Source organism: Miscanthus floridulus, chromosome 17 (genome assembly GCF_019320115.1).
Source record: "Miscanthus floridulus cultivar M001 chromosome 17, ASM1932011v1, whole genome shotgun sequence".
NCBI lineage: Eukaryota > Viridiplantae > Streptophyta > Magnoliopsida > Poales > Poaceae > Miscanthus > Miscanthus floridulus.
Genome location: NC_089596.1, coordinates 62058600 through 62082479, shown reverse-complemented (window position 1 = coordinate 62082479; position 23880 = coordinate 62058600). Strand labels below are relative to the sequence as shown.

Here is a 23880-nt window from a genome sequence, read left to right as displayed (position 1 = left end):
AACAAAGCAAAATTAGTAAACTCACTAGTAGCAAGTCTAACTCTATGCTCAGCAGGAACATTATGAGAATCAAATTTTTGTTGAACAGCAAGCTCCCAATCTAAATATGCCTCTAGATCAACATTACCAGCAAAAGAAGGTAGACTAAATTTAATTTTAGCAAAAGGATCATTATTACCATGATTATTACCTTCCATACCACGACAATTGAAGTTGAGGCGGCGACGGGCACCACTGTTAGCATACGCATCTTCATCACCAAAAGCATCCGTATCTTCATCATCAGCACGATAAGGTGGAGGGCGTTGCTCAAGCTGTTCAATGCGGGTGACCAGATTGTTCACGTTGCGCGTCAGCTCGGTCATAAGATTGCGTTGTTCAGTCATGAACGTTGTAAGCTTGCCCTTGGACACGCACTCATTGAAGTCCGTCGGAGTTCCTGCCATGGTTAGAAGATAGAAAAAGACAACACCAAAGTATTATCCCTATCAACTAAAAGGAAACAAGTGGTGGTGGTGGTGATGGTGGTGAAAGTGGAATGCAAAATCACAAGCGGCTTACCACCGTCTTGCCTGTATTCTTACCAACGCCAAACAGGAGCAAAACCAAAGTGGCGAAGCAATCTGTTGTTGAGCGTGGGTAACAGTTGCAAGAGGAACCTGTGCTGACAGAAGAATATGTGGAGCTATGGGTAGGCACACAATATGACAGCAAGGGTTAGCAATTAACAAGTGCAGAGTAACGATTGTTCAATCCTGATCCAAAGTACAAATCACAGGTGCTGGCTAAGACATGTCGAGACGTAGCGCAATAAGGTGAAAACAAAGGACGATCGAAAGAACTCACAGAACAAGCAAATAGCCCGGACTTCTCCTTTTTCCTGAATTTTTTTCTCGGATTTTTCCAAAAGGCACTAGTAGGAAACAAACTTTTTTTTATTTTTTTCACTATTTTTTATATACTTTTCTCTGAACAAGGATCACAAAAGATGCAACCACAAAAATTGGCACCTACAACTGAGGTGGGATGTGGTCTACAGAAATTCAGCACGTTCTCTGAAAAGCGTGCAAAAACTTTGACAATTTTTTTTCTATATTTTCTCGAATTTTTTTGGCAATTCTGATGAAACCAAACAGGGTGTAGCCGAGTTTGGGTTGGCTCCAAATGGTGTCAAGAAGCTGCTGTAAAAATTTCAGATTTTTCTGATAAACGAGCGAAAAGTTATGCCTGTTTTACCGAAGGTATCTCAAGGTATGTTTTTCGGGAGGCACAACACGGCGGCGGCAGTTAGGGAAAAGCGTCCCTAAACTCTAACACCGATCACAGGATCGTCACTGTGACTAATAGCAGTAGGTATTCGCCTGATGATGTAAGGAGGGCTACGATGCAGGCAAAATAAGAGCGGCTGGCAACCTATCTAGGGTTTGCGCGGCGGCGAGAAGTTACACAAGGCGGCTAGCGGGGCAAGTCGAGTAATGTGGTGGCTTCAACTTGTTGTTTGGGAATGGTGGATGGGACAGTGGTGGAAAACAAAAAATCACAGCAACGGGCGATTGAACTACGACCACGAACACAATCCTAAACCAGCAACAAGACTCGACCACGGACACAAACTCAACAACACGAATCTGAAACGAAATTGCAAAGGCACAAAGGGCGATAGGACAGCAGAAATTGAAATATTTTTGGGCTTTTTGTGGACTCTAGGTAATGAACAAATATGAATCTAAGGCAAACGAGATTATACCTCGCGGTAAACCTAAAATATCTGATACCAATTGATAAGTACAGGCCCGATCTTTCGAGAGGTAGCCGATAAGTTCGATTTTGTGGAGATCTCGACGTTGGCGATCCGGCTTCAAATCAGACGCGATTCGAACCCTGCAACCGTTACACCACTGCTCCGTTGGTTATCAACCAAGCACAACTTGATTGACCTCACCAAGAAGGCTTTTCCTGCAAGCGAATCGAAGAGCACAAGCAAGAAGGTAAAACACGCAATCTGAAATTACAAATATGAATGACGCAAATATCAATAGAGGATTTAAGAACTCGGTTCCAAAGGACTAATCGACATAGTGGAGGAGATCAAGAACGGGGGCCCTGGATCACTGTAAAAGGATTTGTCACCACAGTTACAATGAACGATTCAGTTTCTCGATGGAAAACTAAACTCTAAACAAAAACCCAATTGCGTAGCAGCGGTGGCGGCTGTGTTTATAGTCTAATACTCGACCTAGGGTTGGGGATGGCCAGGGGTTGGGCGCCCACAACTTGGGCTTAAGGCCCGACACGATACATGGCCAAGTTGGCCCAAATAGGTGACGCAGCACCTTGCCGTGGTCACACAGAATGATCCACGGACCTTCTGGAGCTGGGACCAGATCCAAAACGACGGCGTCGTCGTCCCCTTTCCAACGCATCAAAGAACGGCCCGTTTCGATGTCGTATGAGAAAGTTATGACCGAAACAGTGACGACGTGTCTGCTGAATCCGAGGGCGACGTGGCAGCTGAGTTGGGAACGAATTGCAACTTGGGGAAGACCATGGCGTTGGTGTGTCTAGCGTGGCGATGTCCTCATCAACAGGTCTCGATAAACGATCCACAAACAACCAAGATCGTACATGATTCAACATACATGTCACATATTATATAAAGTTCACAGATATATTTCCATCATCAGAGTATAAAATAAAGTTATTACAAACCAAGTTTGATAGATAATAGCGGAAGCAAATTAAGTTTGAAAGTAGCATTTGCCAGAATAGTTTAATACAGTGCCAACATACGATCATAGTCCACAAAAGCATATAGAAGGATTTATAAAGAAGCATGCCCAAGGCATACTTCTCATCCACAGCGGGATAGCAGCAACTCTTGCAATAACCATGATACACAGTGCCATCTGCAATAATGGGAAAATAAACCCTGAGTACGAGAAGGTACTCAGCTAGACTTACCCATCATAAACCAGAAACAAAATGACTCCAAGGATCATGCAAAGTTGTATAAGCGGATATAGCTTGACAACATTTTGCATAAAAAGCGATTAACTTCTTTATACAATTATAATTCCATTATCAAGTTATTTATATCTATCCATCCATAAATTAGCAACTATCCTATGCCAAACATATGGTATATCATTTTAATAGCATACAATAGTAACCATAGCAGGTATTGTAATTCCATGTTTATCTGAACCATCATATTCCATAGTACAATTACTATGATGTTGGGGCTAGCCAAGTTTCTCACTATCCGGGAGAGACGGCGATTCGAATCAATTTCAACCAGCTAGGATTTTATTCCTAACACAAACCCAGGCAGATTAGATCAACAGTCACCTTAGGTCACCTTTGGTACAACTCAAGTACACATTTCGCGGGTTCGCCCAGCGCCGCACAATCTGGGACAACCAAATGCTAGGACGTTCAGGCCTAGCCTACCCTTGGGCTTAGTCTGGCTCCCCACACATCCTTACTACCATCCAGAGTGTGCACTCTTATAGAGTAGGGCTCGGCCTAAGTTGAGCTACTCGGCTTCGTGGTCGGAACGAGTTATCCGGCTAGCTAAGTGATAGGCATGCGTTCAATCTTGTCAGAAGTGCCAACAACGGTACGGTCCTTAATTGGCACAGACGGAATCACATGAGTCAACCTACCATAGACTCCACTCGGCCTTGATTTACTTTTACCCCATGGTTCTTTTCCACGATAGCAAATATAGCCAACCGTGCTTCGGTATCCACCTATATCTCGCAGGTGATAGGAAATCACCCGACTTCTACCGGTCTAAGCATGGCTAAGCATATACTCGATCCTGGACGTATATAGGGTTAAAGGTAGTATTTCTAGACAAGGAATTTATATGCATCAAGTGGTTCCAATCAACACTTATAACCTAATGCATCAATCATAAAGACTTGAGTAATATTTTGTAAAATACAGGGAGACTTAGAACTCTCCTGGGCTTTCCTTTCAGAAAGGAAGTGGGGTGTAACACCTCTGGTGTTTTTACCTAGTACTAAAACTTGACATGTCATCATATGCATTGCAAAGCATACATAAAGTAGAAAATTTTGAATGCATTCACTAAATAAGCTTTATTTCATAAGTTGTTATTTTATGTGTGATGTGATTCAAACTCTAAATAAAGATCATGACCACTAGGGTCAAATTTCATGTGATCATGTGAGGCCATGTGTCATTTGACTCAAATAACCCTAATGGACCATGTTACTGGTCAAAAATCAAAGTTAAGTAAAAAGGTATACAAATCAAATTTGAATTCAAATTCAAACCATAAAAGTCCTTTTGGCCCCTTTTGCCTAATTCAAAATCCATTTCGAATTTGGGGTTGTGAAAAAAAGCAAAGTTGAAGCTTATTTAATAAGGATCAACTTTGGTATTCAAAGTTTTTCAAGTTTACATATAAAATTTGGAGTAATTTTGAAATGATTCAAATACTCAAATGCACCCTAAATTCAAATTTCAAAATGGAGGCAGAATTTGAAAATATTCCTTGAAGCAAAGTTGTAGAGTTTGAAAAGTTGAGCAACTTTCATTTTTGGAGATTTTCAACTTCTTTAGAAAATTTGAGAGTAATTTGCAAAATAAACTCAATGGCAATTCTGTAAATATTTCAAAAATCAAAATCGCCACCTCCCTGCTTGCCGCCGGCACCACGCAGCTGTCGCCGCCAATCATTTTGCGCCGCTTTCTCACGTGGTGACACGTAGCAAGCGCCGTGGCGAGGTCATGCGTGAGCTGTCGACGCCGGGCGCGTTCTCTCCTTCTATAAATAGGAGCACCCGCCGCCGTCGTTTTCGTTTTACATCCCCTGTTTCTCCACCACCGTTGCCGTCGTGCTCCGCCACTCGCTGCTGCCTTAGCCATGCGTCCCCTGCCAAAATTGGCCACGCCACAAGTTTCACTTTTCCCTTGTGCACCTATTGGAGCCAGCCGCAGTACCTCGTCACACTGGAGTAGGCCGTGCCACGTCATCTTCCTCGTGCACGGTCAGCGCGCCGCCGAGATCGGTCGCGGCGTGGCCAGAGCTCTCTGGTTGGATTCTCCTTCAACCTGATAGCGTCCGAGCGTCATGGTGAGTCACTGATCACGCCCACGCTGCCCGTTTAGTCGCTACCATGCCGTTGACGTCTGTCCGCGTGCTCGCCGGCGAACTTCACTCGGTACCGCCGCTGTGCACGAAGTCTAGCCGCTGGGGGCTGCTTTTTGCTGCTTCAGCCGCTCCGTTACTTTCGCCTGTGTTCGTAGAAGCTGTAGATGATCTCGCTGTCGCCGGAGATACTCCGGTGGCCACTGCCACCATGTCACCGCTACTGCCGAGCCGCCATGACCGTCGACGAGCTAACTCTGGTACCTCCGTTGCCCCGTTAGGGTCACCAACGTGTCTGCCAGGTCGCGTAGAGCGTGTAGGTGCAGAGCTCGGGGTCGAAGACCTCGCCGTCGATGAGGAAATCGGCCGATTAGCACCGCCGTGCCCTGTTGGTGCCGCTGACATGCGGGCCCTGGATGTTAGTGAGAAAAAGGGAGAGAATAGTGAAATTTTGATATTTTCTGAATTATGAATAGTGTAGCAAATTTAGAAATTTATAGGAAAATAATTACAGCTCTAGAAATTCTAAAAATTTATGTGTAGCTTCTGTACATGTTCTATTATGGTTGAAAAATATGAAACTTGAAATTTGAATAAATTTTTAATGTTTGATAATTCAGTCAATTAATTGATAAATGTAATTTCCATGATTTTTGTAGGTCATTGTATAATCCAAAAAATTATGAAATTTGTTTTGGTACACTAATTTGTCATGAGGAAGCTTACATAAAATTTTGAGGTTATTTGGAACAAGTTCAGTTTTGGGCTTATTTCCAAATTAATTCAAAAATAAATAAAAGCAAACCCTAAGTGTTAGATTAGTGTTTGATCTTGTTTTGGTCATGTTTTGTGACTAGTAGGGTTTCAAGATCAGTTTGGTCATGTCACATGTGTGGTTCTTGATGGTAGAATTGCAAGTTAGTTTTGTTGGATTGCAACTGTACCGTGAAAAACAGTTGTATTCGAGGTGTTGTTATATTTCATGTACCATGACAGCATCATGTTTACATTATCATAATGTCAAAGCATATGTTATCATTTCGTGTAGAATCCAAGAGTGAAACGATTCTAGTTGAGCAAGTTCTAGAAGAATCCCCGGTTGTCACGGGATTCGATAATTGTGGTACTGATCCGAAACCTGAGATCGTCAACGAAGGCAAGCCCCGGTTTATGCATTAAACCCTTACCTTGTTTACTTTGAAAAGTTTATCACCTATGTTACCTATTGCATTAAGTTGGTTTATTCGAATGTTACCTACTTGATGCATTGCCTACCTTGTTAATTGTTTACCATCCTTGAAGATGATTTCATTTACAAAGGCATAGAATGCTTAGTATGCTTTATGGTAGGTTTTCAAAGTAAAAGTTTCGATACAATCAAAGATGGCATACTGGCCAACGAAAGAAAGAAAATAGAATGAACTAGAGACTAGTCGAGTGACTTACCTTGAATGTTGGGTAATGTTGCTGACTATGTCGCTTAAAGTCCACTCATTGTGGATCTTCTGAACGAGACACTTTGTAGTACTGGTCACATACTCCGGTAAGCCTACTTTGGCTAATCCGATACTAAGATGAATGCCCACACACTGGGAGTGGAGAGATGGCGGGAGTAGCATGTACCCTCATGGCTGGATTTGAGGTGTGCTGTGCTCTCGAGTGGCGTGGAGATGGCTTAGTATAGGAGGATCCGGTAGCGAGGTTGATGTATGCAAGATTAAGTTCTACATATGTTGTGTGATAAGGAATCCCTAGCTGGGACTTGAATCAATTCGAATTGTCGGTGCTCCGCAGATATGGAGACTCGATTCATTACAGAAGCAATGTAGGACTAGTGAATTACTAAAATATGAGAAAAGAATGGAATGAGAAGGATGGGAATATGGGAAATGTACATTTAGTTTGAGATAATGAACTAAAAGGACTTAGGGGTAAAATGTGAAAATAGGATGAAGAATAGTAAGCTATTGGCAAAGAACTTTTGAATCTTGCTACATCCTTACCTTGCCCCAACACCTGCATCTTTAAAGTCTTTCACCCCCTATTACATCGGGTTAGTCTTGTTGAGTACTTTTATACTCAGGGTTTGTTAACCCTTGTTGCAGGTGAGTCGCATGCGCAGGCTTGTTTTGGTCCCTGCTGCATGTCTGTGTTTGAAGTCAATGATGATGAGGAGTGATGAATGGCCTTTGGACAAGGCACTAGTTTGTTTGATAAATAATGTTAATATAATATTATCCCGCTACTATGGTTGTATGACACTTATGGTATTGTAAGTTTGAAAACAACTGGTTTGTGAACTATGTTATCTTAAGACTTCCGCTATCTTTTACTCTGATGTATATATTTGAATAAACTGTTGTAATCTGCAATGTCTATGATTGGGATCCTGTTCGAAAAAGAAACGTGGATGATTTGGGTTTCCCGAGGACACCCGACAGACCTGTTAAGTTGTTGGGAACTCATGTACGCTATCAAAGGTCTATTGAGACAACAATAGATGCATGTGGGCCCGATTTCTCAGGAGGTTCTGCCATAGCTGGTATCAGAGGATCTGGTGGAAATGCAAAGGGGCATCACCGTGACCATGGAGCTACAGAATGAAGCCTGGACACGAGAGGATGAGGCCAATGAACGCGTCCATGAGTTAGAGTTCTATGTAGAAGACCTGGAGATGGATAATGCCATTCTTCATGAGAATGTCCACATGCTGTATGCTCAAGTTCATCCTCCTCATGGGGATGGTGAAGTTACAGATGAAGAAATGATTGTAGATCTAGGAGAAGTCGAGAATGAAGAAGAGAAGGAGGATCCTGAGGAGTTAGTGTACTTCTCAGATGAAGATGAGGTTTCGTCCGGTATGGGCACAGACACCAATGACTGAGAGCTCGGAGTAGTAATAGTTACTTTACTGCTTTCCTAGTAAACCAAGGTTGTCTTGTGGGATACAAGAGATGTAAATTAAATAAGTAACCCTTTGTAGCATGAAACCTTTTAAATGCTTTCAATAAAGAATAATGTAAGTAAACATGTTTCTCTAACAGATGCCTCGTCCTATCACCCGAGCTGGTACTAGTGGCTCGCATGACAATGATGAGTACCCAAATCCTCCACCAATGCCTTCAACTATGGCAGATGCCATCGCCACACTCGTCAATGCAACGGCAGAGAATGCTAGGTTGTTAAGGGAATTGGCGTAGAACCAACATGCACCATACCCTAATCGTGGCCGTCGTAATAATGGAAATGACGAGTCAACCTATATTGATTTTACTAACACACGTCCGCATATGTTCTCTAAGGTAGAAGAGCCTTTAGAAGCTGACGATTGGCTTAGGACAATAGAGCAAAAGTTTGAGCTGATTCACTGTACCGAGATTCAGAAACCAAGGTTTGCGGCACAGCAACTCCGAGGAGCTGCTGGTGCCTGGTGGGCAAATTTGGTAGCAGTACAGCCCGTTGGTCACCAAATCACCTAGAGGGAGTTTAAGGATGCCTTCAGGGCACACTATATTCCAGATGGGGTAATGACCATGAAGTTAGAAGAGTTCTTGGCTCTTAAGCAAGGGGAGCACCCGGTGATGCACTATGTTGGGCGCTTCAATCACCTGTCGCAGTATGCTATAGAGTATGTGAATACTGACAGGAAGAAGAAGAATCATTTTCTTAGAGGCTTGAACACTAAAGTTCAGACCATGATGGCAACTTGTGGTAACGCAACTTATCATGAGACAATCAACATTGCTATCGCTTCGGAGGAGAATTACTGCCGACACAAGGAGGCGAAGAAAAAGAGAATATCTGCTTCTGGATCATCGAGTGGAAAGCATCAAAAGATAGTCTACCATCCTCAGAATCATGGCCGTGCACCATTCCGCCCATAACAAGGCCAAGGCAGGCAGCAAATCTTTATTCGCCCTGCAACTAATACGCCTTATCCTCATCAAGCACTGCAGCAGCAAAATAATACAAATAATGCTAACCGCAATGCTACTCCCCAGAATCACAATTATCCATGCTATAATTGTGGTAAACCCGGACACTTTTCCCGAGAATGTCCGTATCCTAGGAAGAATAATCCTGATGCACCTAAAGCCCCTGTTACTCAAGCTTAGAATCAGTACAAGGGCAATGCTCAGAATAGTCAGAAGGGTCAGGCTGAGAAAAAAACTAGAAGGGTCTTCTATACTCAGGTGGAATCTATTCCAGAAGGAGAACCAGTAATGATTGATAAGCATCCTACAATTACCTTATTTGATTCTGGTGCATCCCATACATTCATCAATCATACATTTGTTGTGAAGCATGGGATAGCTATTGGGGAAACAAAAGAACCATATCATATACAGTCGCCCGGGGGACGAATCTATACAAGGGAGGTAGTTCAGCATGTACCTATTGATTTGGGAGGTTATGAGTTCCCTACCAATATGCTGATATTAAAGGATCAAGATATAGATGTGATCCTTGGTATAAACTGGTTAACCCAACACGGGGCTATCATAGATGTCCTGCATAGAACCATAAGGGTAAATGCACCTAATAGCAAAACCCAACTTTTCATCCAACTTCCCTTTCCTAAGAGTAAAGTGGAAATAGTCTGTGCAACTATTGTTGAAGAAGCCGAGAAAATTCCAAAGGTATGTGAGTTTACGGATGTCTTTCCCGATGATCTGCCTGGTCTACCACCAGACCGAGATGTAGAGTTTAGAATTGATCTGAAACCAGGAACGACACCTATGTCCAGAAGAGCATATAGGATGCCACTGAAAGAACTAGCAGAATTAAAAATGCAACTACAAGAGTTGTTAGACAAGGGTTTCATTCAACCCAGTTCATCACCTTAGGGATGCCCTGCTATCTTCGTGAAGAAGAAGGACCAAACCTTAAGGTTATGTGTTGACTATCAGCCGTTAAATGAAGTCACCATAAAGAACAAATACCCCTTACCCCGAATTGATTTGCTTTTTGACCAACTTGCGGGGGCTAAGGTGTTCTCAAAGATAGACTTAAGATCAGGCTATCACCAGATTAAGATCAGACGAGAGGATGTGCCGAAGACAGCGTTTACTACCCGATATGGTCTATATGAGTATCTAGTCATGTCTTTTGGGCTGACCAATGCCCTGGCTCATTTCATGTACCTGATGAACTCAGTTTTCATGCCCGAGTTGGATAAGTTTGTTGTGGTGTTCATTGATGACATTCTTATCTATTCTAAGAACAAAGAGGAACATGTGGAACATCTCCGTATTGTTCTACAAAGATTAAGAGATCATCAACTATATGCCAAATTCAGTAAATGTGCATTTTGGTTGGAGGAAGTACAATTTCTGGGTCATGTGCTATCTGCTGGTGGTATAGCTGTTGATCCGAGCAAGGTAGAAGAAGTCCTTAACTGGAAAGCACCTACCACTGTTCATCAAGTTCGTAGTTTTCTGGGGTTGGTAGGGTATTATCGTCGGTTCATCCCTGACTTCTCTAGAATTGCGAAGCCAATTACTCGACTGCTGAAAAATCAAACTAAGTTTATATGGTCAACAGAATGTGAGGAGGCCTTTCAGACATTGAAGAAATTGTTAACAACTGCACCAGTATTAGCACAACCTGATATCGGGAGGCCGTTTGATATCTATTGTGATGCATCTAGAATTGGTATTGGTTGTGTTCTTATGCAAGAAGGCAGAGTCATAGCGTATGCTTCTAGACAACTCAAAAAGCATGAAGAACATTATCCCACCCATGATCTTGAATTAGCCGCTGTTGTTCATGCACTCAAGATTTGGTGACATTATTTATTGGGCAATATCTGTCATATCTATACGGATCACAAAAGTTTGAAATACATCTTCACTTAGTCAGAGTTGAATATGAGGCAAAGGAGATGGTTGGAACTTATCAAAGATTATGACTTAGAAGTGCATTATCATCCGGGCAAAGCTAATGTGGTTGCCGATGCCCTGAGTCGCAAGAGTCATTGCCATTGTCTGACTGTGGAACCTATGCAACGAACATTGTGTCAAGAGACGCAGCATCTGAATTTACAAATCATAGAACAAGGTTCCCTGTCCAATATTGCAGTTGAGTCCACTATCAAAGATCAGATCATTGCTACTCAACAGAAAAGTAAGGGCATAGCCCATATCACAGATAAAGTCAGATATGGAAAACCAACATGTTTCAAGATTGATGAATCAGATATCATATGGTTCAAGGATAGATTGGTAGTACCCAAAAATCTAGAGCTGCAAAAGTAGATTCTTGATGAAGCTCATTCTACAAGATACTCCATTCATCCGGGTAGCAACAAAATGTATCATGATCTAAGAAAGAGATATTAGTGGACCAAAATGAAAATAGAAATAGCTCAATATATGGCCAAATGTGATATTTGTCAGAGAGTCAAAGCGGTTCATATGAAGATTGTAGGTCCATTACATTCATTGCCAGTTCCATCTTGGAAGTGGGAAGATATTTGTATGGACTTTATCATGGGATTGCCCAGGACATCTGCAGGCTACAATTCAATATGGGTTATTGTTGATCGCCTAACCAAGATAGCTCATTTCTTACCAGTCAGAGATAAATATCGAGCGGAACAGTATGCAAAGCTTTATCTTGATAGAATCTTTAGTCTGCATGGGGCACCCAAGACCATTGTCTCTGATAGAGGGTCATTGTTCATATCTAAGTTTTGGTAAAGTCTACATGAGTCTTTGGGAACTAAACTTATCCGTAGTTCTGCTTATCATCCGCAAACAGATGGACAGACTAAAAGGGTAAATCAAATTCTTGAAGATATGTTAAGAGCATGTGTCCTTTCCTATGGTGCTAAATGGGATGAATGCCTTCCCTTAGCTGAATTCTCATATAACAATAGCCATCAAGAGAGCATTAAAATGGCACCATTCGAAGCATTGTATGGCCATAGATGCCAGACACCTTTAAATTGGTTAGAAGCTGGAGAACGTTGGTTCTTTGGACTGGATGTGGTCAAGGAAGCTGAAGAGAAGGTTAAACTCATATAAGCTAATATGAAGGTAGCTCAATCCCGATAGAAAAGCTATGCTGGTAAGAGGAGACGACCGCTAGAATTCAAAGTGAGAGATCATGTCTACCTCAAGGTATCACCGATGAAAGGAGTTCATCATTTTGGGATTCGGGGAAAGTTGGCGCCCCGTTATGTCGGTCCTTTCCAAATCCAACAACGATGTGGACCGGTCGCCTATCGCATCAAGCTACTAGATCACATGTCAGCTGTGCATGATATCTTTCATGTATCTCAGTTAAAGAAGTGTCTTCAAGTACCTGACCAAGTGATCGACTTTGGTGATGTAGAACTAGAACCTGATTTGACTTATGCTGAGTACCCCATTAGAGTCTTAGATCAGAAAGATCGAGTCACTCAAAGACGTACAATCAAGTTCTACAAAGTACAATGGAATCAACACACTGAAGATGAAGCTACTTGGGAGTCCGAGGATTACTTAGAAGAAAACTTTCCCAACTTCTTTGCTTCTATCTAGTTGCAATACCTTGTCTATATTGTAACTTGTCTCATTTGTCAACAAAATGGAAACCCCCCTCACTAGCCTTTTGAATAAAGTTATGATGTGTTAGCTTGACACATTTCCTTTTCCATTACTTAGCCTTAGGTTTTAAATCTCGGGACGAGATTTCTTTAAGGGGGAAGGGTTGTAACACCTCTGGTGTTTTGACCTAGTACTAAAACTTGACATGTCATCATATGCATTGCAAAGCATACATAAAGTAGAAAATTTTGAATGCATTCACTAAATAAGCTTTATTTCATAAGTTGTTATTTTATGTGTGATGTGATTCAAACTCTAAATAAAGATCATGACCACAAGGGTCAAATTTCATGTGATCATGTGAGGCCATGTGTCATTTGACTCAAATAACCCTAATGGACCATGTTATTGGTCAAAAATCAAAGTTAAGTAAAAAGCTATACAAATCAAATTTGAATTCAAATTCAAACCATCAAAGTCCTTTTTGCCCCTTTTGCCTAATTCAAAATCCATTTAGAATTTTGGGTTGTGACGAAAAACAAAGTTGAAGCTTATTTAATAAGGATCAACTTTGGTATTCAAAGTTTTTCAAGTTTACATATAAAATTTGGAGTAATTTTGAAATGATTCAAATACTCAAATGCACCCTAAATTCAAATTTCAAAATGGAGGCAGAATTTGAAAATATTCCTTGAAGCAAAGTTGTAGAGTTTGAAAAGTTGAGCAACTTTCATTTTTGGAGATTTTCAACTTCTTTAGAAAATTTGAGAGTAATTTGCAAAATAAACTCAATGGCAATTCTGTAAATATTTCAAAAATCAAAATCGCCACCTCCCTGCTTGCCGCCGGCGCCACGCAGCTGCCGCCGCCGATCATTTTGCGCCGCTTTCTCACATGGTGACACGCAGCAAGCGCCGTGGAGAGCTCATGCGTGAGCTGTCGACGCCGGGCGCGTTCTCTCCTTCTATAAATAGGAGCACCCACCGCCGTCGTTTTCGTTTTCCATCCCCTGTTTCGCCACCACCGTGGCCGTCGTGCTCCGCCACTCGCCGCTGCCTCAGCCGTGCATCCCCTGCCAAAATTGGCCACGCCATAAGTTCTGCTTTTCCCTTGTGCACCTATTGGAGCCAGCCGTAGTACCTCGTCGCACTTGAGTAGGCCGTGCCACGTCGTCTTCCTCGTGCACGGTCAGCGCGCCACCGAGATCGGTCGCGCCGTGGCCAGAGCTCTCTGGTCGGTTTCTCCTTCAACCTGATAGCGTTCGAGCATCGTGGTGAGTCACTGATCATGCCCGCGCTGCTCGTTTAGTCGCTACCACGCCGTTGATGTCTGTCCGCGTGTTCGCCGGCGAACTTCGCTCGGTACCACCGCTGTGCACAAAGTCTAGCCGCTAGGGGCTGCTTTTTGCTGCTTCAGCCACTCAGTTACTTTCGCCTATGTGTGTAGAAGCTGTAGATGATCTCGCTATCACCGGAGATACTCTGGTGGCCAATGCCACCATGTCGCCGCGGCCGCCGAGCCACCATGACCGTCGACGAGCTAACTCCGGTACCTCCGCTGCCCCGTTAGGGTCACCAGCGTGTCCGCCAGGTCGCGTAGAGCGTGTAGGTGTAGAGCTCGGGGTCGGAGACCTCGCCGTCGGCGAGGAAATCGGCCGATCAGCGCCGCCGTGCCCTGTTGGTACCGCTGACATGCGGGCCCTGGATGTCAGTGAGAAAGAGGGAGAGAATAGTGAAATTTTGATATTTTCTGAATTATGAATAGTGCAGCAACTTTGGAAATTTATAGGAAAATAATTACAGCTCTAGAAATTCTGAAAATTTATGTGTAGTTTCTGTACATGTTCTGTTATGGTTTAAAAATATGAAACTTGAAATTTGAATAATTTTTTAATGTTTAATAATTCAGTCAATTAATTGATAAATGTAATTTCCATGATTTTTGTAGGTCATTGTATAATTCCAAAAATTATGAAATTTGTTTTGGTACACTAATTTGTCATGAGGAAGCTTACATAAAATTTTGAGGTCATTTGGAACAAGTTCATTTTTGGGCTTATTTCCAAATTAATTCAAAAATAAATAAAAGCAAACCCTAAGTGTTAGATTAGTGTTTGATCTTGTTTTGGTCATGTTTTGTGACTAGTAGGGTTTCAAGATCAGTTTGGTCAAGTCAATGTGTGGTTCTTGACGGTAGAATTGCAAGTTGGTTTTGTTGGCTTGCAACTGTACCGTGAAAAACAGTTGTATTCGAGGTGTTGTTATATTTCATGTACCATGACAGCATCATGTTTACATTATCATCATATTAAAGCATATGTTATCATTTCATGTAGAATTCGAGAGTGAAACGATTCTAGTTGAGCAAGTTCTAGAAGAATCCCCGGTTGTCATGGGATTCGATAATTGTGGTACTGATCCAAAGCCTGAGATCGTCAACAAAGGCAAGCCCCGGTTTATGCATTAAATCCTTACCTTGTTTACTTTGAAAAGTTTATCACCTATGTTACCTATTGCATTAAGTTGGTTTATTCGAATGTTACCTACTTGATGCATTGCCTACCTTGTTAATTGTTTACCATCCTTGAAGATGATTTCATTTACAAAGGCGTAGAATGCTTAGTATGCTTTATGGTAGGTTTTCAAAGTAAAAGTTTTGATACAATCAAAGATGGCATACTAGCCAAAGAAAGAAAGAAAATAGAATGAACTAGAGACTAGTCGGGTGACTTACCTTGAATGTTGGGTAATGTTGCCGACTATGTCGCTTAAAGGCCACTCATTGTGGATCTTCTGAACGAGACACTTTGTAGGTCACATACTCCGGTAAGCCTACTTCGGCTAATCCGATACTAAGATGAATGCCCATGCACTGGGAGTGGAGAGATGGCGGGAGTAGCGTGTACCCTCGTGGCTGGAATGTGGCCGGATTTGAGGTGTGCTATGCTCTCAGGTGGCGTGGAGACAGCTTAGTATAGGAGGATCCGGTAGCGAGGTTGATGTATGCAAGATTAAGTTCTACATATGTCGTGTGATAAGGAATCCCTAGCTAGGACTTGAATCAATTCGAATTGCCGGTGCTCCGCGGATATGGAGACTCGATTCATTATAGAAGCAATGTAGGACTGGTGAATTACTAAAATATGAGAAAAGAATGGAATGAGAAGGATGGGAATATGAGAAATGTACATTTAGTTTGAGATAATGAACTAAAAGGACTTAGGGGTAAGACATGAAAATAGGATGAAGAATATTAAGCTATTGGCAAAGAACTTTTGAATCTTGCTACATCCTTACCTTGCCCCAACACCTGCATCTTTAAAGTCTTTCACCCCCTGTTACGTCGGGTTAGTCTTGTTGAGTACTTTTGTACTCAGGGTTTGTTAACCCTTATTGCAGGTGAGTCGCATGCGCAGGCTTGTTTTGGTCCCTGCTGCATGTCTGTGTTTGAAGTCAATGACGATGAGGAGTGATGAATGGCCTTTGGACAAGGCACTAGTTTGTTTGATAAATAATATTAATGTAATATTATCCCGCTACTATGGTTGTATGACACTTATGGTATTGTAAGTTTGAAAACAACTGGTTTGTAAACTATGTTATCTTAAGACTTTCACTATCTTTTACTCTGATGTATATATTTGAATAAACTGTTGTAATCTGCAATGTCTATGATTGGGATCCTGTTCGAAAAAGAAACATGGATGATTCGGGTTTCCTGAGGACACCCGATAGACCTGTTAAGTTGTTGGGAACTCGTGGACGCTATCAAAGGTCTGTTGAGACAACGATAGATGCACGTGGGCCCAATTTCTCAGGAGGTTCTGCCACATGGGGCAGTGGTCAGGGCACTCTGGAAGCTCTTCTAGGGTCTGCTCCTCGCCTTCGGGAGCTATGGCTTGAGGAATCTCCTGCTAGTCCCCTTCCTCTCCTTCGTTGAACTCCAGCAATGTTATTAACAAGTTTTACAGCAGAGACCATTATCCATATGAAACCATCCACACAATCAAAACTATACATGTAGTCTTGTATTTGAATGATAAAGCGATAATTAGTTATTTGTACACCATCAATGGCTTGTAAGCCTTACCATTAACATCAATAGTTACTATGCATCATAAGAACCATAGAAAACATCATGCTTAATCACAATCTAATTATTTAAATGGCTTTATTAATTTAATTAAATAATAAGGGTAAATAATAAACATATACTAAAGGTGCATCATAAATTCTCAAAAATTTATAGTGGCTTACTAGTGCTACCAATAGACTACTGTAAAAGTTTTATACCATTTGCACATGTATAACATCCTATGCAAAAATGACAAGCTAGCAAGGGTTATTTTAGTGGAAATAGAAAACCCTATAGAAAAGTGTCAAGCAACAGGTTCTATATTTTTCCTAGCTAGAGCACATCAATACAAAACCCACAAAATTGGAATCACATTTTTATCATTTTTCTAGCTCAAGATATCTAATTTACAAAATGGTAAACATACAAAAAGCACTCATTTAACTATATTTAAATCACCATAAAAATACCAAAAAAGCACATTTCATATTTTCATAAAATACTACACTTCCTAAGAAACACTACAAAATTTGGTTCACAAGATTTGGATCTCTACAACTCTACTTATCATTTTTTAAAGTTTGCATCAAATCTGAAAACAAATGAACTAGCTTTCTCCATCGAGTCACCGACAGCTGGAGCCCTCGGTTCAGTCGATCCCACACGTCAGCTACGGCAAAATAGAGCGCGGCGTGGGACAACCGGAGTTCACCGACGGCGACCCTCTCCGGCGACGGCGCTACACACGACGGCGGTTCTAGAGCACCAACCGCTTCGGTGAAAGGCGGTCGGAGGCAGTGCGGCCACAATGACTTACCGGGCGCGATTAGTAAGCAAATGTTGGCGCAGCGAGACTCTGGGATGATGGTGGAGTGGCTGCGATGCTCGGTGGAGGTGGCGCAATGCTCGGCGGAGGTGGCGCAATGCTCGGCGGAGGTGGCGTGGTGATGCGGTGGAGGTGGCAACGACACTGCTGCGGTGGCGAAGAAGCGACATGACACGGCGCAAGGCGAGCGGGGTGGCCGGCAATGGTGATGGCGGCACTGTCCGCTGCTGCGGGTGCTACGGGTGGGCGAAAGAAGAGGCAGAGAGCGAAATGAGAGCTCGGGGATGGAGCGGGCGAGTGCTGGGGATGTTGAAGGCACGCTGTGGCTCAACGTGGCCTGGCTGCTCAGACCAGCGGTGACACGCGGCTTCACTTCCACCACACGGCGGCCATGCTCTGTTGTCGGTCGGCCACTAAAGACCGAACGAGTTGGCCATCAGAGCCCCGAACCAAGCCTAACGACGCGATTACAAGGTGATCAAACTGCTAAACCATAGCTCCATAGTGCAAATAATCTAAACAGAACTCGTAGCCCTAAGTACCAGCTACAAAACTCCTTTAGAAATCAAGGTCTAATTTGCAATGGATAGAGAGAAAAATCAACTCAAAGTAGTGACCATCAAACTGCAAGCACGCAAGACTTAGAGAAAATTTCCTAAGTGCTGAAATCAATGAAATGCTGATTCTTATGAGCAATTTTTAAGTATGTTAGGAGCTAAACTAGCCTATGACCCAAAAATAAAAGTTGTTCCTCTCATCAAATACTACCACTTTGCGTTAGTGACCACATACATGCAAAGTCTCTATGACATAGTTCAAACTTGGTCAAACCTATTACATTCAAATGATGACTTGTACTTGAACTATGACTTAGTGACCAATTTAGCCCTAGCCATGAATACCAAAGTTGTTCATAATGACACTTTAAACATGTTTAAGCTATTTATAAGGTCACACAATCATTTCATACATTAGTTACACATAAAGCTATCCAGGTCAACATGTATAGCATCACTTAAGTACATGATGATGCAAAGTGATATTCATGAACATTGTTTCACTAGTCATCCTAAGTGTAGCTAATATGTTTTAGTGACTAACATCAACCATTTATATGTATTCACTCATGATCATATGCATATATACCAGGAAACATAAAATAACAAGCATGTTTTATGTGTTTCAATCACATGTTTCAATTGTGAAAGCTTATATATGAATGTTTGATGCTCATGCTCATGCAATGCAAGTCATTTCACTACTAGAAATCCTTTCATCTGTGATGTTTTGGGAATGACAAATTCAATTTCAGTCACTAAATATGGTTCATTAATGACAAAATTATGTAGAATGTCATGGATGCTTGGTTTGGCCGTCAGCCCATTTGTTCCTCTGTGACAAATTTGGAATTACCGTCATAGAAGGGTTCTGAGCTTCGTCATAGAAGTGATAGTCAATAGTTTCACCGTTGTGGTCCCACATGTCAGATATACATTTTCGTCTTAAATGTGGAATTTTAAAAAACCTAATATTTTGGCAGTTGTGGTCCCACCTATCAGGTGTTTATTTTTGTCATAAAAGACAAATTTGAAAAAAAATGTGCGACGCATGGGGATCGAACCCAGCACCTGCCGACTTAGAGTCTAGTTACCTTACCATCAGAGCACAATTTCGTTCATGGTAAAGTGTGGGAACTTATTTTATTATTGACTATCAGATCTTTCATATGACCCAAACCCAATCCAATCGTGTTGCGGAGGTGGATACAAATCGAATCAGCGGGGTGGGAGGAGGTGCTCCGGCGGTGGACCTCTACACCGACCATCTACGGCGAGCCTCTCTAGTGGGTAGCTATGGCGAGCAGATCTATCGGCCTAGCAGCTCCGGTGGTCATCTGAGTGGGGCAGGAGGAGGTGCTCCGGCGATGGCCCTCTGCGCCAGCCATCTATGGTGAGCCACTCCGGTGGGTAGCTCTAGCGGACTACTCTACTGGCCTTGCTGCTCCGGTGGTCATCTACTATGGGATGCACCGGCGGGCAGCTGCTACAGTGGCGTAGCACGCTGCTCTGGCGAGCAGCTGCTACGGCGTAGCTGGTTTGGCAGGCAGCTCCTTCGGCCGACAGCCACTGTGGCTTCTCGGCTCCGGCATACCTGCTACTACTGCTGCTGCCTGCTCTAGTGTACCTGCTGCTATGGCTTCTCTGCTCTAGTGTACCTGAGGTATTGTCCTCTCCCAAAGCTTGCAATTCAATGGATTCGGTAGCTGTTTAGACATGGCTAATTAGAGGTAATTGTTACATTTTTATTAGATGGACATAACATGGATTCGTGCTGCTCGGTTCAGTGATCAATTCAATGATGGCATTGATCAGTTTATGGCTTATGTTCAAGGTAGATACAATGCGGATGATGCTATACCTTGCCCATGTCGCAATTGTCTGAATCAATCTTCATGGAGTCAGAAGGAAGTGTATGACCATGTGTATCTCTATGGATGGTCAGCTACATACACTAGGTGGGTACACCATGGAGAAGCTTTTGATGCTGAGATTATGGAACATGCAGAGGATGCAAATGAACCTGATGATCTTGTTGATGTGCTGCATGTGGATGAGCCTGACAATGAGGATGATCACGGTACGTCAGAGATGCTAGCTGACTTGTACGTAGCTGTACAAGAAGATGGAGAACAGCCTATGTTTGCGAAAGTACTTGAAGATGCAAAACATGCTCTTTGCCTAGGTTTTGTTCAGTCTAGGTTCTCTTTTCTAGTGAGACTACTACATATCAAGTCCTTCTATAGGATCAGCAACACAGCATTAAGTGTGATATTGAAGTTATTGTCAGGGTCATTCCCTAACTGTGGTCTTCTAGATTCATATGACAAAGCAAAGAGGTATCTCAAAGAATTGGGTCTTGGTTATGAGTTAATCCATGTCTGTGACAATAATTGTGTGTTGTTTCAGAAGGATCTTGCCAAAGCGAACAACTGTCCAAAATGCAAGAAATCTAGGTGGGTAGATGCAGATGGTGCCAAAAGGATTCCTAAGAAGATTTTGAGATATTTTCCTCTTATACCTAGGCTGAAGAGGATGTTTGCAAAGAAATCAACATCTAAGGAGACCCGGTGGCACAAGGATAAGCGGGTTCCTATGTACAATGAAATGAGCCATCCAGCTGATGGCGAAGCCTGGAAAGACTTTCATGAGGTGTATCCAAGCTTTGCTGAAGATGCAAGAAACCTAAGGCTTGGTTTAGCTACAGATGGCTTCAATCCTTTCGGGAACATGAACACAACTTATAGCATGTGGCCTATACTTGTAAGGGTATACAATCTTCCTCCATGGTCATGCACCGATGCATCCAACTGCTACATGTCATTGCTCATCCCAGGACCAAAGTCTCCAGGCAAGGACTTTGACATATTCTTACAACCACTCATTGAGGATTTGTTAAAACTCTGGGAGGGTGTCAGCACTTATGATGCATTCACTGGCGAAAAGTTTGACCTTCGTGCTGCAGTACTATGGGGCATCCATGACTATCCAGCTTTGGGTGTATTGTTAGGGCGAATTACCAAAGGCTACTATGCATGCATTTATTGCAATAGAGATCCATTGTCAAGGAGTCTTAGGAAAAAGATTTGTTACATTAGACACCGTCGCTACCTTCCAAAAAATCACAAGTGGCGAAGAAGCTTGGCCTTTGATGGACACCGAGAAAACTGGGTTGAGCCACAAATGCTGAGTATGGATGAGACATTGGAGTGTCTAGAGAAGGTAAAAGATGTGTGTTCTGGTAAGCATGATGGTAGCAAGAAAAGGAAGCGTGGACAGAAGGACAAGGAGCCAAAATTGTTTAGCCGAAAGTCAGCTCTATGGGAACTACCTTATTGGAAACACTTGAAGCTGCCACACAATCTTGATGTGATGCATATAGAGAAGAATATATGTGATGCCCTTCTAGGCATAATACTCCGTCTTGAGGGCAAGAATAAGGATACAGTTAATGCAAGGCTTGATTTGCAGGATATGGGCATACGACCTGAACTGCATTTAGAAGAAGACGGTGGGAATTCAATTTCCATGCTAGCAGCATGGTATGCCATGGAAAAAGAAGAAAGGGCTGCATTTTGTGGATTTCTAAAAAGTATTTGGTTTCCATATGGATACGCTTCCAACCTGACAAGATGCATTAGTGCAGATGGTTCCAAGGTGCAGGGCCTCAAAACCCATGATTGTCACATACTGCTCCAAAGAATTTTACCTGTTGGTCTCTGAGGACTAGTGCATAAGGACATATATGAAGCAGTTGGAGAGTTGGGTAAATTTTTCCAAGAGCTTTGCAGTAGGAAACAAAAGGTTGATGTGATCAAACGTCTAAAGGCAGAAATCCCTGTGATACTATGCAAGCTAGAGAAAATTTTTCCTCCTGCCTTTTTTGATGTGATGGTCCACTTGGCTATCCACCTTCCTGATGAAGCACTCCTAAGAGGTCCTGTTCAATATGGATGGATGTACCCGATAGAATGCCAAATGGGCACTTTGAAGGGGTATGTGAGGAATAGGGCTAGACCTGAAGGATCCATCGCTGAGGCATACATAGCTAATGAGGCCTTGACCTTTTGCTCAAGGTACATGGATGATGTTGTCACTAGATTTAATAGGGATGATGACAAATGGGATCAGGGAGTTTCAGATAGTGACCTCTCTATCTTCCAGCATGGTGTTAAACTCTTGGGAGCACACAGGCAGACATATCTTGATGACAAAGAATTTGACGAGATTTGTTGGTATGTGCTAAACAACTGTGATGAGGTAGAGCCATATTTAAGGTGAGTGCTACTTTCCTAAATTGTGTGTGCTAGTAAACAACAATGCTAAACATGGGTGACCAATACATATTGCAAACTGTGAGTGCAGCAAGTTTAGACAACAGTTAGAGGAAGAAGGTGGCCATGATGTTGAGAATAGGTTGGAAAAGGAATTTCCTGCTTGGTTTAGGAATCATGTAAGTGGTTTCATATTTATTTTGTGTGCAGCAAGTTTTTTTTCATATTTTCAAATTTTAACTTGTTTGGTGGTCTTATTAGATCAAGATGCTATGGATGGATAATCATGAAGATGTTAGTGAAGGCCTATATGCAATATCATGTCCTCCTTGCCTTAGAGTGAAGTTATGGGCATTATGCAGTGTCAATGGTGTTCAATACAACACTATCGACCGTGAAAGACAAAGGCAGACACAAAATAGTGGTGTGCTGGTAGATGGAACACATAACAGTGTGCCGACTGAATTTTATGGCCAGCTCAAAGAGATTGTTGAGTTGAGCTACAACTCCAATTTGGAATCCATTCGAACTATGGTACTTTTTTGGTGTGAGTGGTTCAGTCAAGATGGCAAAGGAAGAGCTGTTAGAGATGATGGCCTTTTTAGATCCATCAATGTGGAGAGGTTTTGGTACAAGTTAGACCCATTTATATTATCAACTCAATCAAAAAAGGTCTTCTATGTGCCAAACACACAGTTTGGTGAAAATTGGCGTGTTGTCTAGAAATTTGAGCATAGGAGTATGTATGATGTCACTGAAGCAGAATTGAGCGCTGTTCACCAAGATGAAGCTGGTTCTGATAATGAGCTTTTGGTGCAAGCTGATGATGATGATGATGGATTAGATGAGCCTGCACCAGTGTACCAACATGTACATGGAGAGAAATCTTCTATTGCTGGTAACTTACAAGATCTTATCAGTAGAAGGGAAGAAGACCTAGATGCAGACAGTGACTCTGAAGATTGTGAAGATGACACTATATTGGAGTATTTTAGTGAAAATAACAGGGATCCCATGGAATGTAATGATGATGATTAGCTTCATTTTCTTGTATTTATAGCTTCATTTTAGTGAACATTTGTAACAGTGACTCTTTTGTTGGCTTGACACTGCCTTTTTTGGATATTGATGTTCTGGAATTGTAACAGTCATGTATAACACATTTGTAACAGCATGCTATCAAGCACTTCTTAATTTATGTCCATTTTTAGCAGTCATGCAATAGCTTGCTATCAGGCACTCATTCTCAACTTGTGGCCATTTTCAGCAGTCATGCAACAGCATGCTATAAATTCATGCATTGAACAACTCATACATTGACTAAACTAGTTCATACATTGACACAGCTATTTCACAGCAGCTGTGGTTTCATGGTCTCAGGACCTTTACTAAACATGGCCACCAGAAGTGCCAAACACACGACAAGAAAAATCACTGCACGACAACAGGCCTTGCCAACTTTACTGAACACCAGCTTTCCCTGCACCTCCTTGGC

The 23880-nt window shown here is 42.2% G+C and overlaps 1 protein-coding gene across 1 annotated transcript; it reads left to right on the top strand.

Moving 5' to 3' along the window:
* Positions 1-19863: 19863 nt before the first annotated feature.
* Positions 19864-21834, top strand: LOC136515695 (uncharacterized). Its single transcript, XM_066509214.1, has one exon. The coding sequence runs from the start codon at positions 19864-19866 to the stop codon at positions 21832-21834; it is 1971 nt and encodes a 656-aa protein (XP_066365311.1).
* Positions 21835-23880: the final 2046 nt, after the last annotated feature.

Excerpts from the sequence above, each read along its gene's own strand:
- LOC136515695 (XM_066509214.1), top strand. The coding sequence starts at position 19,864 with ATGGACATAACATGGATTCGTGCTGCTCGGTTCAGTGATCAATTCAAT.